This window comes from Aedes aegypti, chromosome 3 (genome assembly GCF_002204515.2).
Source record: "Aedes aegypti strain LVP_AGWG chromosome 3, AaegL5.0 Primary Assembly, whole genome shotgun sequence".
Classification (NCBI taxonomy): Eukaryota; Metazoa; Arthropoda; class Insecta; order Diptera; family Culicidae; genus Aedes; species Aedes aegypti.
The window spans coordinates 275,551,531-275,567,776 of record NC_035109.1 but is presented as its reverse complement, the minus strand read 5'-3'; the positions used below and the strand labels follow the sequence as shown (position 1 = coordinate 275,567,776).

Sequence of the window (16,246 nt, the reverse complement as noted above, 5' to 3'; positions counted from 1 at the left end):
AGAAAATTTGATTCATGATTTTTCATAGAAATTCTCCGCATTTGTATCTGGATTATTTTCACAGATATTTTTTTAGATTCCCTAAGATTCTTTCGTAAAATTCACCAGAGATTCATCTGAATATTTTCCAGAGATTTTTTTTTTTTTGTTTAAACCGCACTAACGATTCTTCTTCTTTCTGGCGTTACGTCCCTACTGGGACAGAGCCTGCTTCTCAGCTTAGTGTTCTTATGAGCACTTCCACAGTTATTAACTGAGAGCTTACTATGCCAATGACCATTTTTGCATGCGTATATCGTGTGGCAGGTACGAAGATACTCTATGCCCGGGGAAGTCGAGAAAATTTCCAACCCGAAAAGATCCTCGACCGGTGGGATTCGAACCCACGACCCTCAGCTTGGTCTTGCTGAATAGCTGCGCGTTTACCGCTACGGCTATCTGGGCCCGCACTAACGATGCTTTTCGGAATTTTTGAAGAAATTTTTCATCAGATTTACTATTATTTTGCAATTTATTCTTGAACTTTTTAAAAATTTCTCTAGAAATTCCATCAAATATTCTTTCAGAATCTAGAATTAACTCTATTTTTTTTGGTAATGGTAATCTCAGAATTTTTCCATGAATAAAATTAAAAAAAATATCCATTCTCATTTTTTTGGTTCAAAAACTACTCCGGGAATATCACAATATTTTTAGGGATTGCTCTAAATATTCCCTTACAAATCACTCTATATCAGATTTCTAGAGAAACACATACAAAAAAAGGTTTGAAAGTACTTTGTTGGTAACCTTTTGAATAATCATTATTCGGAAAAAAAATACAGAATTCCTGTCGTAAAATTCAAGAATTGACAATGTACCTCATAGAAAAGTTAAGTGGTCCTTGTAGGATTTACTACAAAACATCTTGTTTTTTTTTCCTCGTCTCTTATAATAGAAAATTATTGGTGTTTGTACTGAAAGCATTTGTAACTTAAATCTTAGATAAAATTTTGTATCAACTCCGAAGTTTTATGATACTCTGGTGAACATATTGATGTAGAATTTTTCCTACGTTCAGAATTTCAAAACAAACTTTTTTGAAGGGTCTGTTATTCTTTAATACTGTAAGAGTTTAACGCGAAAACATTGAGAGTATGTTTTTAGATCATAACCGTACGTGTAAAAATTCAAAACTCCTATAATTCACCATTTTTTATTTTTTTTTTAAATATTGCATTTTTTTGGAGTGTGGACAGATTTTTGTACGCAGTTCCTCAAACCATCATGCAAAGGATGAAGAAACAAAAGCAGGTTGAAAGGTTGAAGCAGGTACCCGAGCAGAAGAAAATAACTACTGAATACCAAATTGAGGTATTCCATACCAGATAATTTCCAATACTTACAACCTGAATTAGTTATGAATGAGCCCTGCATAAGAGGTAAAATACCTCGAATAATACCTCAAGCATATTCTACGAACACCAAACTGATAACTAGATCAGGTATTGTAATACCTCAATAATACTTGATGGATTTTCATATAAAAATGAAATTTTTCAATTGTAGTTCAATACCTCCAGCAGACCTCAATAGCTTTTTAATACCTCAATGAAGTATTTTTAATTGTTTTAAAGATTTTTTTCAATACCATTATAATACCAAGTTGAGGTATTTACAACTGAACAATACCTAATTTTGGTATGATACCAAAAATTAGTATGCATAAGTTATTGGGGAGTTATTTGTTCCTCCTCGGGTAGAGTAATACATGGTGAATGGTAAAATGAAAGTCAAGTGATTATTTATCTTACTTCTAGAGGTAAATTACAGGATAGTTAAAACCTCTCTAATTATTCGACAAATAAAATAAATTTCTCAAGAAGTTGCATCAGAATCTTCTTTAGAAATTATTCTGAAAAATATCCTTCCTTGACTTCCGGTTACTAGAATTCTGCCAGCGAGCCTATAGAAATTCCGCCCTAGTGGATTCTGCTAATAATTGATAACATTATTTCCAAAGAAGTGTTTTAAGGAAGATCAATACAAATGTCTTTACTTTTCTACTTCTCAGTTATTTTGCTACATATTTCTCTACAGATTCCTGAACCGCTATGCCAATTTCGGAAGCAAAACTTTTTCTGGAGTTTTCAATAAATTTCCTCTGAAGAATTCGCAGGCAAGCGACATCTAAAAACCTTTTTCTTTTTCAATTCTAGAATAATCCGGGGATTTGGAGAGAAATTTCTCGAAAAAGAAAACAAAGAAGAATGTTTGACGCATTTTTTTATTGTTTTTGGAAATATTTGTTAAGGACTTTTATGAACTTTGCGGAAGAATTTGTAATAAAATTTATGTAAAAAATATCTAAAGGGATTCGCAAAAGAATTTCTAGTAGAACAATCAGCAGAATATCTCAGTATTAGATTTGACAGAATCAACTTTTTGAGGAATTGCGAGAAAAAACTGAACTTGTGAAAGATTTAGTAACATGTTTTAGGTAAATCCGGGAACATATTCCGAAATCAATTTGCTAATGAAAAATAGACAAACAACCCGAGGAGGAAAGAATAACTAGTAATAACTTATGCATACCATATTTTGGTATCATACCATAATTAGGTATTGTTCAGTTTTCAATACCTCGTTTTGGTATTATAAAGGTATTTTAAAAAAATGTTTCAAACAATTTAAAATACTTCATTTTGGTATTCGAAAGGTATTGAGGACTGCTGGAGGTGAACTATTATAGAAAAAAATCACTTTTATATGAAAATCCATCAAGTATTATTTAGGTATTACAATACCTGATCTAATTATCAGCTTGGCATTTGTAGAATATGCAGAAGGTATTATTTGAGGTATTTTACCTCTTATGCAGGGCTCATTCATACCTCATTCAGGTTGTAAGTATTGAAAATTATATGGTATGGAATACCTCAATTTGGTATTCAGTAGTTATTTTCTTCTGCTCGGTAAGGAATGAATGTCAACAAAGAGGAATTCACTATGAAAATATGAACAAGTCCCACAATATTATTTGACTTATTTACAAGACATTTTCAAAAGTTCTGAAGCCACCCTTCAATATTTCTTGAGGGATTTGATTATACTAAAATTCTGTAAAGAATATCGAAGTTATTTAAAAAATTCTACAAATCTGTTGGAAATTAATCAAAATAAAATTTATGGAGTAATAAGTTTTCTTGGAAAAACATAGTTTAAGCGACAATTGTGTTAGATCTTTTCACATCATCTAAAGAAAACTTGGATACGCCAAAATTGCATGAAAGTTATGTCTTAATTTTCAACAAGAATTTTCGCTATGTATTGTCTTAGAAATTCCTTTAGAAATTCTGTCTATATTTTTCAATTATTTTTTTCGGACACTATACGAGTTGGAGTTAATGTATGGATTTCTTTAGTGAATTCTCATTACCGGACATCTCGAGCAGGGTATCCTCCAAAAACATAATAAATCAGAATGCAGGGAACATGCTGCTTTATGCTGAAACAGTATTAATTGGATTTGGAACGAATTTTGGGAATCGAATTTCCAGGACATTGACGTTTTTATTGTCGAAAAATTGCGCTCATCGCATACAACAAAAAGTTATTTCTAACAGTAACCATTCGATCGACAGCAACGGTTAAGCTATCGGTTGTTGCGCGATTCATCGAAGTCAGAACCACCACGCTGCTGCTATGTGAGACAAGCTAGGTTTCCTCACTTCAGTTGTTCAACATAAGAAAACGTAACTACCAAGGATGGAGAAAAATCAGCTCTAACGACAAACAACACGGTATATGAATGGTCCAAGAGGGCCGTCGCTCTTGCTGCAACATGATTTCAACACCTCACCACGCGCGCTAATCATAGATATATCGAGCATCCGATGAACTGTTTGTCGTAGGACAAAGGGTTTGTCGGATATTGTAACATGTTGCGATCAATGCGAATCAATTTAAAATTCACGGATAATCTTTCTCACAAACCATGCACGATTGACTTTCAGATTAAAAACGACAAGCTAGGAGACAAATCGTGGAGTGAAATCAGAAAAATCCTCCAAAATTATGACTTTGATTCGCGAACAATTGATCGTCAATTCACAGGTCGAACGATTAATTTTTCGCGTAGCGGAGTTTGTTGTGATGGCTTGACGACTAAGGGTTTATCGTTGTTGCTATGATCGCATGATAAAGAACAACCACGATGCATCATTTGTTTTGTCATGATAACTAGATTTCCATCCTTGGTAACTACTGAAGAGATTTTTGTCAATAACCATGACTCTTGTTATTGACAAAAATCTCTTCAGTAGTTACATTGTTTCAAAAATTCTGGGGGGGGGAGGGTCCTGGATGATTCTGGAGGGGTATCGGTTGTGCGTGATGATGATGGCTACGCGGGTAAAAATGCGGCACTCTAAAACGGGAGAGAGAGTCATGATTTCGGGAGGAAGGTGTGTTTTCATGTTATGAAAATACACCATGGTCCCTGGGCTCATAAAATGCTGGTGGATTACATGAGTGACGGAACACTTCTTAACGACGCGGATGTTGAAAGTGGAACCGGAACATCCGGCTGCCGAAGGCCTAAGGAAGGAGTAAGTATATTTTGGAACAATTTGGGAACTCACGGAAATTTCGCCAGGAATATCATCGATATGATGATCAGGTTCCGAAGAACTTAAACTTTGTCAAAAACAAAACTTATAATTTCACAAGAAAATATCACCGATCGCCATGAGACACGTTGACTAAGGTGAAGAAAATGACAGTTAGATTTGTGTAACGCCCTGAGCATAATAGTCACGATTTCATGACTTTAAGTCATGATATCATGGAACATAAAATGTTATGAATTCATGACTTTTTGTTCATGAATCCGGAAACGGATTTTTTTCGTGTATCACGCCTACCAAATATTTGTTTCGATTAAAGCTTTTATTTACTAGACAAATTTTCCGAACACCAAATCGAAGCAGCCTCTTGAAGAGAAGAAACACATTTTTTTACTAATGACGACAAAACTGAACGTTTGTTCAAATTCGTCTTGAAAGGTCTCTCAAGTGACTATAAGTCACCTGAAGAGATCAAAAATGGAATAAATGATTTGGATTTTCCCCAGTCCAAGTAATCATTATGAAAAAGAGAACCCAATCTGGCATTGCTTGGAAAAAGCTTTCTCAAGAATATTATTTAGTTCACTTTAACAAAAAAGATCTAAATAATATTAAAGCTTTAGAAAAATCTAGACTTATGTTCAATGTTCGTGTGACATGGGAACATTTCCAGAAACCTGGAGGAAATTTCCAGATCCCCTCCCAGTGCCATCGGTGCCAAAAGTGGTCATGGAACAAAAACTTGCCGCATGGATGCTAAATGCATGATTTGCGAAGGTTCTTCTCACGCAAAGGTCGTCTGTCCTGTGAAAGAAGATACCGATAAGTTCATATGCGCATATTGCGGGGGCAATCATAAGTATAATTTTTGGGCTTGTCCTTCGCGTAGGCGATTCGTCGAGGCTCGTGCCAGGCAGATGAACGGTAATATCCGTTACGATAACGGTCGTTTCCGGAATTTCCCTGGTAGAGTTTCGAACAATGCTCATTTTTCAGTTAACGATCGCTTGATTAGGAATCATACCCATCAAGAAGTTTATAATCATGCTTATTCACAAACTAATTCTAATCCGTCGGGTAGCCGTTCAAATCTTTCAATTTCGAAAGTATCTACTCATGAAAATCCTTTGCCGATATCGTAACAGGTAATTTGAATTCCTCCCCTATTCATACTATGAGTACTCATTCTAATTGTTTCAAATCAAATGAAAAAAAAAACCCTGCCGCCACAGGAAACTTCTACTCCGCCTCTTCGTCTACCGGAAATTCTAACGGAAAATCATCAGATAATGTACCCACTTCAAGTGATAAATCTGCGTCTGATATTAATTTTCTAACTGAACAATTGAATCTATTGATTGATGAAATGTTCAAAGTCACCACTATGACTGAAGCAGTCCAAGTTGGTGTAAAATTAACTTATAATAATAAATAAATAAATAAATAAATAATGGATCCAAATAATAATTTAAATATTTTAAATTGGAATGCTCGTTCTGTTTAATTTTCTTACAGCTAATAACGTGCATATAGCAGTTATTGCTGAAACGTATTATAAACCTGGATCTAAACTCAAAAGAGATCCTAACTTTTTTGTTTATCGTAATGGTCGACTTGATGGGGCATGTGGGGGAGTTGCAATCATCATTCATAGGAGTATAAAACATCAACTGTTTTCGTCATTTGAAACTTAAGTTTTTAAACCTTTAGATGTTTCTGTTGAAACACAGCTTGGTAAATATACTTTCATAGCTGCCTATTTGCTTTTTCAATTCTCTGGACAGCTAGCTAATCTACTCCAAACTGACTTGCAAAAATTGACTCGCAATGAGTCAAAATTTCTTGTCAACGGCAGAATTTTTGTTTGGTGAGTGATCTTCAGGATATTTCTCAATTCAATACCCTGATAGCCCTACATGTTTTTCCTCGTCTAGAAATCTATCTACGATTGATTTGGTCTTAACCGACTCTAGTCATCTTTGTAGCCAATTAGTTACTCATGCTGATTTTGATTCTGATCATGTGCCTGTTACATTTCAAATATTCCATGAAGCGATTCTCAATGCTATCAGCTCCACTTTCAATTATTTTCGAGCCGACTGGAATACATATGAAACATATATTGACTCTAATCTTGATGTTAACATTTCTTTACAAACAAAACTTGATATTAACAATCTTTTTGAAACTTTGACAAATTGTTGAAGCCAGGAGCATTGCAATTCCAAAATTTGAATCCGTGATTATAGGGTAACGTATAAAACTTGGACATGCATATAATTTGGACAGGCTAGACGTTCTATGCCCATTTCCAATGAGATGATGAGGAATATTAGTACGGGAAATCATTTATTGCATTGTTAATACACTATGCTACTTATTAATGATGACCATTTGCATAACAATTACAAATTGGCTTCAAAAATATCAAAATTGTAAATTGTATCAACAGAACATCTGTGAAACCTACGAATGCAAGAGGATGTGCATTTCAAGAACATACATTAAATGCAATAATAGTGCTCAGAATTGGCATTCATAAAAAGTTAAAAAGTGGCAACGTGATAAAATATGTCAATAATTTAAGCTAAGTTCATCTAAAATCTTAACATAAGTATATAAGGCATAAATCAGGTAATGTCCAAAATAGATTATGGTTTTTGTTCAGTTGATATAATTTGGCCATCAAATTATTGATAATCACAAATATACACATCCAATATGCGAAAAAATGCATAAGCCACATGTAAACTCTCAAAATTTTATGATATGATCGTCTCTATAAGAAACCATTGTATGGATATTGAGATAATGTCCCTGTTCAAATTATATTCACATGAGGGTGTCCAAAATGTATAACAGACATGCCGCAAAAAACGCTTTTTTGAAAGCTGATACAGTTAGCTCTCCCTTACTCGATATTCTGTATCTCGATATCGAGTTAGAGAACCATAGTAAAAGTTGATTTTAATGGCTAACTCGATGGTCCCTTAGATCGCAGTTGCACTGGTTTTGTGCTCTGTACCTAACTCGATACCTCCCTAACTCGATGGTCCTTTCAATATCGAATAAGGGAGAGTTAACTGTAGTACAGTTTGTAAGCTTTTTCTCCACAGAAACTCAAAGTACAATGGGACATTGAGCATATGTAACATTAATTAAAAAAATATTTGAATGCAATGCAGTTATTCGATCTCCGTTTCCAGACATATCCTCAGCCTGTCCAAAATACATAATTTACCCTAGACGATGATCTTAAACTCTTGATCCGTCTTAAAAACGTGAGGGGAACGCACTCGCGATCCTGCCATGAAAATTATTTGGCAGGGTTTGCAGAAAGAAATCAAAAAACCCTAGCTCTAAGCCAATTTGGAAATTATCTAAAATTTTGAAAAAACCTCAGAAGCCAATACCGGCATTGAAAGAAGAAAACAAATTATTACTAACTGATTGCGAAAAAGCTCAAAAACTTGCTATGCAGTTTGAAAGCGCGCACAATTTTAATTTGGGACTTTTGTTCTGAATCTGTTCAAAAAACGCAAAAGCAAAATAGGTCGGACATTAACATACATATTGGCTGAACAAGAACAACTAATCAACACAAATATGCTTCATTTTGAAACCTGTAGACTTTTAATAATTATGGTTACATATCCTCTTGAAAAAAACATGGAAATCCTATAAAACCTCTTGTTTTAGCTACCAAATTTATTTCCCATTGGTAGGGTAATGAAATATAAAGAACATTTAAATATTAGAACACATTTTTAATATAATCATCAATAATTTTCGACAAAAATCATAGCAATCGTCTATGATGATGTAGCCTAACACGGATTACCTATGTATAAGGGGGCCTTCCTTTGCCGAGTGGTTAGAGTCCGAGGCTACAAAACAAAGCCATGCTGAAGGTGTCTGGGTTTGATTCCCGGTCGGTCCAGGATCTTTTCGTCGTGGAAATGTTCTTGACTTTCCTGGGCATAAACTACATATCATCGTACCTCCCACAAGATATCCAATGGAAAAATGGCAACTTTGGCAAAGAAAGCTCTCAGTTAACTGTGGAAGTGCTCATTCAACACTAAGCTGAGAAGCAGGCTCCGTCCGTGTGAGGACGTAATGTCAAAAAGAAGAAGAAGGTATAAGAAAGGAATGTGATGTTTGAATTGATACTATTAAAGAAATATAAGGAATAAAAAAAGAAAACGTTCCATAAATAACATTGATTTTGGTACTTCATATGTAAGTACATAAGAAAATTGTATGACAATTTATCCCTACCGATCATTTTTATCTAATTTTACAGTACAGTATATGTTTTTCTGAAAGCTGGAAATCACTTTTAAATATACACTAATCAAAATAGTTTGTTCGCTAAAGTCACTGTTATCACTCAAATCAAGGCATGTTAGTTGAAAGAGCCCTTTTAATAAAATGAATTTTTTTATGAACTTTATGCACATAATACGATTCAATCATATCGAACTAGTTCATGTTTTACACATTCACTGATTTCCTACCGTTGCTGTTATTTTCAGATCCATATCCATATGAAGTCAGCAGGAAACTATGCACAATGCCTAGAATCAAAATCAAACACATTTTTCACTATTACCGCATGGTATCACCGACAAAAATGAAACCGTTTCCGCGCGGTACCATCGGTTTATATGCCATAGGGCTCTCGACGGATCTTACACTCATGCGCAATGTCGTTTTTAATTTTCCATCAAATCCTGCCTTGGGGCATTCCGGAATCTTAAATTCGGTATTATATTTCCTGCAAGGTTTTACACCGTCAATGGGATTCAACTAAACATAAATCTACAAACCACAGAAATTTAAAGACCTACAGCTTTGACGAATAGGAAACCAATCACAGAAGTAAGAGTGGGCTCGACGTCATGCCGACTCGTGACATTGGTACACATGGGAAAGATTAACGGAATATGCAAACAAATTGTTTTACATTATTATCCATTTAGCGGATGGTGGGTGTCGGTCACAGAATATGCACGTTTGTTATCTTGTCATCGACATTTACTCGGTTGAAGACAAGATCTATCGATAACACAGAGTAACAGGAATATCAGTTTAGCGTTTCCCAAAAAATCAACTTTTCTAGTAATTTTGGCATCGCTGAATTCAGTGCTGCTTTTTGAAATGTTTAAGTTTAGCTTAAGAAATGATTTAGTTATTTCATATTCATATTTAGTTATTTTCCTTTCCCGAATTTGTAGCAAAAAAATGATAATTTAATACACTATGCATTTGTAACCTTTTTGCATGATTATTCTATTTTTTGCAAGAAACGCAATACTGTGAAGGAAAGCTACCATAGTCTTTCACAGTGAGAAACCTGTAGTTCAAATATATTTTGGTTTTTATTCTAGTCTTTGAACCAGGTTCATGTAATGGATTGGACAGTTCTAGATTGGAAAAAGTTTGAAGATTCAGTTGGCTGCAGCCCCATTGGCTGACTTACAAATTTACCCGGACGTCTCTCAAAGAAATTTTCTCAGTATTTTATCTTGAGATTCCGGTAACTCCTAAAGGAAGCACTAGAAAAAACTGAAAGAATCATTAACAGAGCTTCATAAAGAATTCCTGAACATTTTTTTTTGGAAAAATCTTGTTTAGTCCATTAATGCACAAATTATTGTACATAGTATACACCTGATTTTTTCTGGAGTATCGCAATATGATAAGAGAATGCCAAAACCGTCATTTAAATGGAAATCTACGGCCTCTTTTTGTTAGAGTACACAGTGAATGATAGGCACGAAAAAAAAATGAAAAAAATAAAAATACTATATTATTTTCGCAAATTTTTAAAGGTGGTATGGCGCACTAATAAGTGACAAGATATTGTAACAAAGCATAATGTAAACGGTAATAACATGTCACCATAAACATAAATAAAAAACGAAGTTTACTTGGAAATTATGAAAACTACACTACAAAAAGATGCAGATATGTAACATACGTACGAAACACACACATAAGCACATACACGTACATGCACAACACATACCGTTTTGACTCGAAATCCGGACACTTAAGCACCGGGTTAACTTCAAGCACCATTTTTATAATTCATAATTTATATTTCCTTTATTTTTTGTGGTTTATCATGAAGTTAAATGTTTATTCTATTGCATGATGTAATAAAAATAGTGATTTGTTGCACAAAAAACGTATAAATATGCGAAAACATGAGATGTGTCTTGATTCGAAATCCGGACACTAATAATTGGTTGCTTCGAAATCCGGACACTTTTGCTTCGAATCCCGGACACCTCTTTTTGACTTAATTTTTGTATATTTTGTATAAAATTCAATACACCAACTCTATGTTCCATAATTTTGAACAGTTTATTATATGTAATCACAAAAGTCTCGAGTCGGAAAAACGCTGAAGCTGCCAGAAAGGTACACAAAGTTTTGGCAAAAATTACTTCACTCTCCTTATGCTAGCGCCTGTATTCACAATGCATTACTCCACCTATAGTTTGATTCATGGTCACACTCTTGATTTAATGCATCAGATACAAAAGTAACACAATTTCTTCTTTGTAATGTTCAAAAATTAATGTTCGTTGGTTAACTAGACACAACAGCTCCCAATGAACTGAATTAAACTTAGTTTTCTTCAAATATTCGTGTGCGTCCGGCTTTCGAAGCAGTCAAATAATATGCTTCTTAATCCGGACACTGAGAATTTTTCACATGAAACCATTAATCCGAGCATTTTTGGTCATTTCCACTTCACAGCAATAAGGCACAATAGTTAGCTCTTCACTCAAAACGCGATTTTGCACAATAACACTGTTTTCAATTCAATTTATATCGAATCTTCCTTCAACGGCAATTGTAAGATGCAATCTAGCAAGGACTGAAATGTGTGGAGTATTGATACGCATTTTGTTTTTTATTTTCATTTTTAATATATTGCAGCCTACTGCGATATATTAACAACTATAACATACAATTAAAGTTGAAGAACAGTTTTGTACATAATGAACATAGAAAAATTTGAATTTATATTATTAAAAATGTAAAAACAGTCATAGTGTCCGGCTTTCGAAGCGTCCGGCAATTCGAAGCAAAACGGTACTCGTTTGCATATACAAACATACATATATACAAACACATATTCACAGTAGTCGCATTTTCCTTTTTTATTTTACGCCAGGCTCGTTAGTACAGGGTGTCCGCAAATTATCCGAACAGAAAAATATTGGAAAGATGATCTCGCATTGAAAACAATGTAAAAAATGGCTTCTGCAGAAGGACCAAAAGCAACGAGTGGAAAAGAAAAAACTGGTTTGCATCCTCTCTGATTGATATCAATACGAATTGTTTGTAATTTTTCTGATCACTTTTGTTGCACGTAAGTTTTTTTAGATTGACTCCCAGGCTAAACTGTTGGCTCTATTATCAGACACATGGAGAAGTAAAAGATATTCACACTTTTAAAAAATAAAAACATCGGACAACTTTACTAATAAAAGAAAAATCGGATTCACACATTTTCATAAAACACATTCAGCTTCAAAATTTGCTTCTTCTCCTTGGAAGAATGGCTGTGTTCGACACGAGGTCCAACCGCAGTTTAGTTCGCAATTCGATTAATTGACCAACTTGAACATAATGATCATGACACAAGCTAATCATAAGCAAAACACAACGAATCCATGTTGGATGATGATCTATGCGTCCATAGGCTGACGCATACAAGTCTAAAGGGAAAGTTTCGGGAACTTATGTGGAAAAATTTTGGCATCCCAGTAATCGGTTGAAGAATCAATCCATGAACCAAAAAAAAAGGAATTTTATGTGTAATACACACGAAGTTTGCAAGAAAATCACAGTAATTCGATATGGACGTTCATAAAGCGATCGATAATTTTAAACACACAAATCGAACGTGTGAATATATATCACTGCAAGTAAAGGCAGTCGAAAGGTCAAGCATTTACGAGTTCTACAATCTAGATATAATGATTGTCTAATTACACTACCTGCCATCATCCTCCAAATAAACATGCTCCAGAAGCATATAAATCCACAAATTCAATGATCACTAGTTCAGCCCGCTCAGTAGCAACATCAAAAATCATGCAATGTCATGCAAATTCTTGAAATACTTGGTTCCGGTTCACCTCGGATATAATTAACGTTGTCCGAGGCGGTGTTCTAATAAACATATGAACTATATAGCATTTAATTGCAAAATAATTGAAAGTAAATAACTGATTCATAAATCGTGTTCACATTGATTCATATATGTGGACAACTTTTTTGCCGATCCATAAATTGTGGTTTAAGACAATGTTCAAATAAGTGAAAATTTCATTAGATTTCAGCAAATTTAATTATAACATTGTGCATGAACTGCAAGTATACACCCCACTCTAACATTTGGCATTGTTTACATCAAAAAATATTGTTTATATTGCTCTCTATAATTTTTCAAATTTAAGCTGAGCCTTAAATGATTCATAACTGTGGGACCAGTGTATATGGTAACACAAAATACAACTTTAAACAATTTCGAAATGATTGCTTGTTACTGAGATAAGCAAATTAAAATTTTTCGGAGTCGTTTTTCCTGAGGGCCGCTAGTCATACTGGAGATGTGTTATCCCTTAAATCTAAAAAAGATGAATACAAATGTCCTATTGTTATTTGAAGTAACCTACAGGCTAGTGGCTTCTAGTTAGATTGGAAAAAGAAAATTATACGGTGCAAATCCAGTGAGCTCTGTGGACATTTCGAAGCTCGAAAAACAGCTCCCTTTAAGAAACCTCAATACATTTGGCTTTGTTTTGCAAATATTTGAAATCTGAAATGTGTCAAACTTACTTTTTAAGAATATAATAAGCCAATATTTAAAATCATGCAAGAATATTGAATTTATTATGCTTGATTGTATAAAGCCATGTCTTCAAAGTTTGTACGGATTATTTGCGGACACCCTGAATACACATGCTTTGAGATTGCGGAATTGAATGAAATAATTTACATTTGAGTAAAAATCATGAGAAAACGATATGAGTTTTGATATTTCGGAAGGTATTTTGAGTTTTGCTTAGGAATTCTGAGGTTACGAAAACATTCGCCCCGCCAATTCTGAGATTCCGGTAAGATAGGGATGTCGGATTTTTTATGATAATTCTGGAAGAATGGTATTTAATTCTAGGAATATTGCGGAAATATTAGAAATCTGATAAAAACTCTAGAATTTGGGTGAGAATGGGAATCCGGATATTAATCTCTTAGAATTCTGTGGGTATCTTTGAGACGGTATTTCTGTAAGAATCTGTGAGATTGCGGTGGGATTCTTGCGAATTATTGTGTGAATATTTGTAATTCTGAAAATCAATCTTTGTAATTATTCTAAAGACCTTTAAGATTCCGTTGATCTCCAGTTCCATTGGAATTTCAAAACAAAGCTTTAATATAAACCTTTTGAATGTCGGTAAATATATTATAGATTTCAATGGGATTTTTTGTGAAATCGATAAGAATTTTAATAACTTCAAAGGGAACCCTGGTGTTTTAGGAGAGATCCTCATTGAATTCTAACGACTACCAATGGAATCACCACAATTCTAAGTTCTAGAAATTCCAAGGATACTGTCAGAAACCCCACCAAAATAACGAGAATATCACAGAAACACTTAGAACTTCCGGAATTAAACATGCTGCTAAGAAAACACACGGGGAGCATCAAAATTCTACCGCAATTTCACCAGAATCTCAGTACTGGTGCTAGAAAATATGTGGTTCCTAATTTCATAGCTGTAGTCTCAAGATCTCTTCATAGATGTTAAGCTAATATTTAAAAAAAATCATCAATCACTGGCGTTGGCGAGGACCGAAAACCACTTTACTACCGAGAATGTAGTAAACTCAACTTTACTACATTTTATTCATACGGCCCAATATGAATATTACTCATAACACTAATTAATGTATATTATGTTATTTTATACGATTTGAAGTATAAATTTGCGATAAATCTAGCATTCCCTTTATGTGCATGTGAATTTTATGATGATGATTACATAGATTTTTCTGAGAATTTTTCAATTTTAGCTATAGATATGTGTCCTATAAAGAGATCTTGAGATTACAGCAATTGTGGAATCATAAAGTTCCTAACATTTTTAAGATTGCAGTACTGAGAATTTGAGCGGTAGAATTGTGAGCTTCCTCTGTGAATTAAAAAGAAACAGCATTTCGTTATTTCGGTAGGTTTCCTGGTAGTTTCCCTGGCATTCTTAGAAATAATAATAAATTCTCACAATAGTGGCTGAATTAAGGATTTCCTTTTACATTTATACATTCAGACATTCAAAGGTTTTTACTATAATTGGAGATTTCCTCTGAAATCCCAACGGCAGTGAATAAATTGTCACCCAACACGCAGCAACAATTGTCACCTCCTGCTCTTGTTGCAACAATTTTATTCCGCAACATGAGTTTATCATCACTTGAACAGAATATGACAAAGATCGATCACCACGTGCGCAGAGATTTTGTGGGCTTCGCATTGCAATTTTCGAGAACTTTCTCCGTGTTGGTAAACATCGACACATTATCAAGCAGCATCCATAAAACAAATTTGGTTTTGTGTTTAAAATAACTGATTAATCGCGAGTTGAAAAGGTTGCAAAAATGTTGCGCTCTGTGATTGTCATGACAATTTTACTTTTTATTGTGTCCTTATCCGCAACAGTTGCGACAAACGATTGTGAGCGAGCTTGCTTTGTTGTTTGTTTTTTGTCTATTTCGATGATAATTTGATTCACTGCCCAACGGAACTGGAAATCAAAGGGATCTAAAGTTTACAAGAATTCCAAAGATTCGGACCAGAATTTGCAGGAATCTCACTGAAATCTCAGAGATTCTGACAGAAATACCGTCTTGAAGATACCCGAATAATTTCAAAAGATTAATAGCCAGATCAAATACCGGATTTACAATATTCCAAAAAGAATCCCAGAATCGTTATAACAAATCTAGAATGCCTATCGGAAACCCAAAATTACTATAGGGATAAGCTGAGGATTAGGCTCTCTAACGCCAGAAAGAATACCAGTAGGCGAATTCCGGCGCGTATTTTCTTCGAAGAAAAGAAAATTTTCTTGCTGGTGGATTATGGAAGAAATTTTCTTCTCTTCGAAGAAAATGTGCGCCGAAATTCCTGACCGGAATCTCAAAATTCTTTTCGAAATATCAAAATTTCTACGGAAATCTCAAAATACCTTTCGATACATCAAAGCTGACATCGTTTTCCCATGATATTTACTCAAATTTTAATTATTCCATTCATTTCAACAATCTCAAAGCATGAGTAGCGACCTCTGAAGCTAACTACCAATAGCTTTGTAATAAATGCTACCTTTATTCATAGCAACGCGTTGTTTGTAGCATGTTCGAAAGATGTAGAAAGAGAAGTGACACAAACATGTTCCACTCGTGTTCCACCCTCAGCGAACTGGACTATCGAAATTCATACATTTTGCCCATTTTGCCTTATGAAAGATGGAACGATTATCGCAATACGAACGCTTTATGTATCGTTTTAGCATCCATCCACACCAAGGCGTCGATAGGCGCGGTGAGTA

The 16,246-nt window shown here is 34.4% G+C and overlaps 1 protein-coding gene across 1 annotated transcript in view; it reads right to left on the bottom strand.

Moving 5' to 3' along the window:
- The window catches only part of LOC5576926 (angiotensin-converting enzyme), a 34,620-nt gene extending 25,293 nt beyond the window's left edge, over positions 1-9,327 (bottom strand). The window contains exon 1 of the mRNA XM_001656237.2: positions 9,128-9,327. Coding sequence (XP_001656287.2) covers positions 9,128-9,209 — 82 coding nt within the window. The 5' untranslated portion in view covers positions 9,210-9,327. The remainder of the gene's footprint in view (positions 1-9,127) is intronic.
- Positions 9,328-16,246: the final 6,919 nt, after the last annotated feature.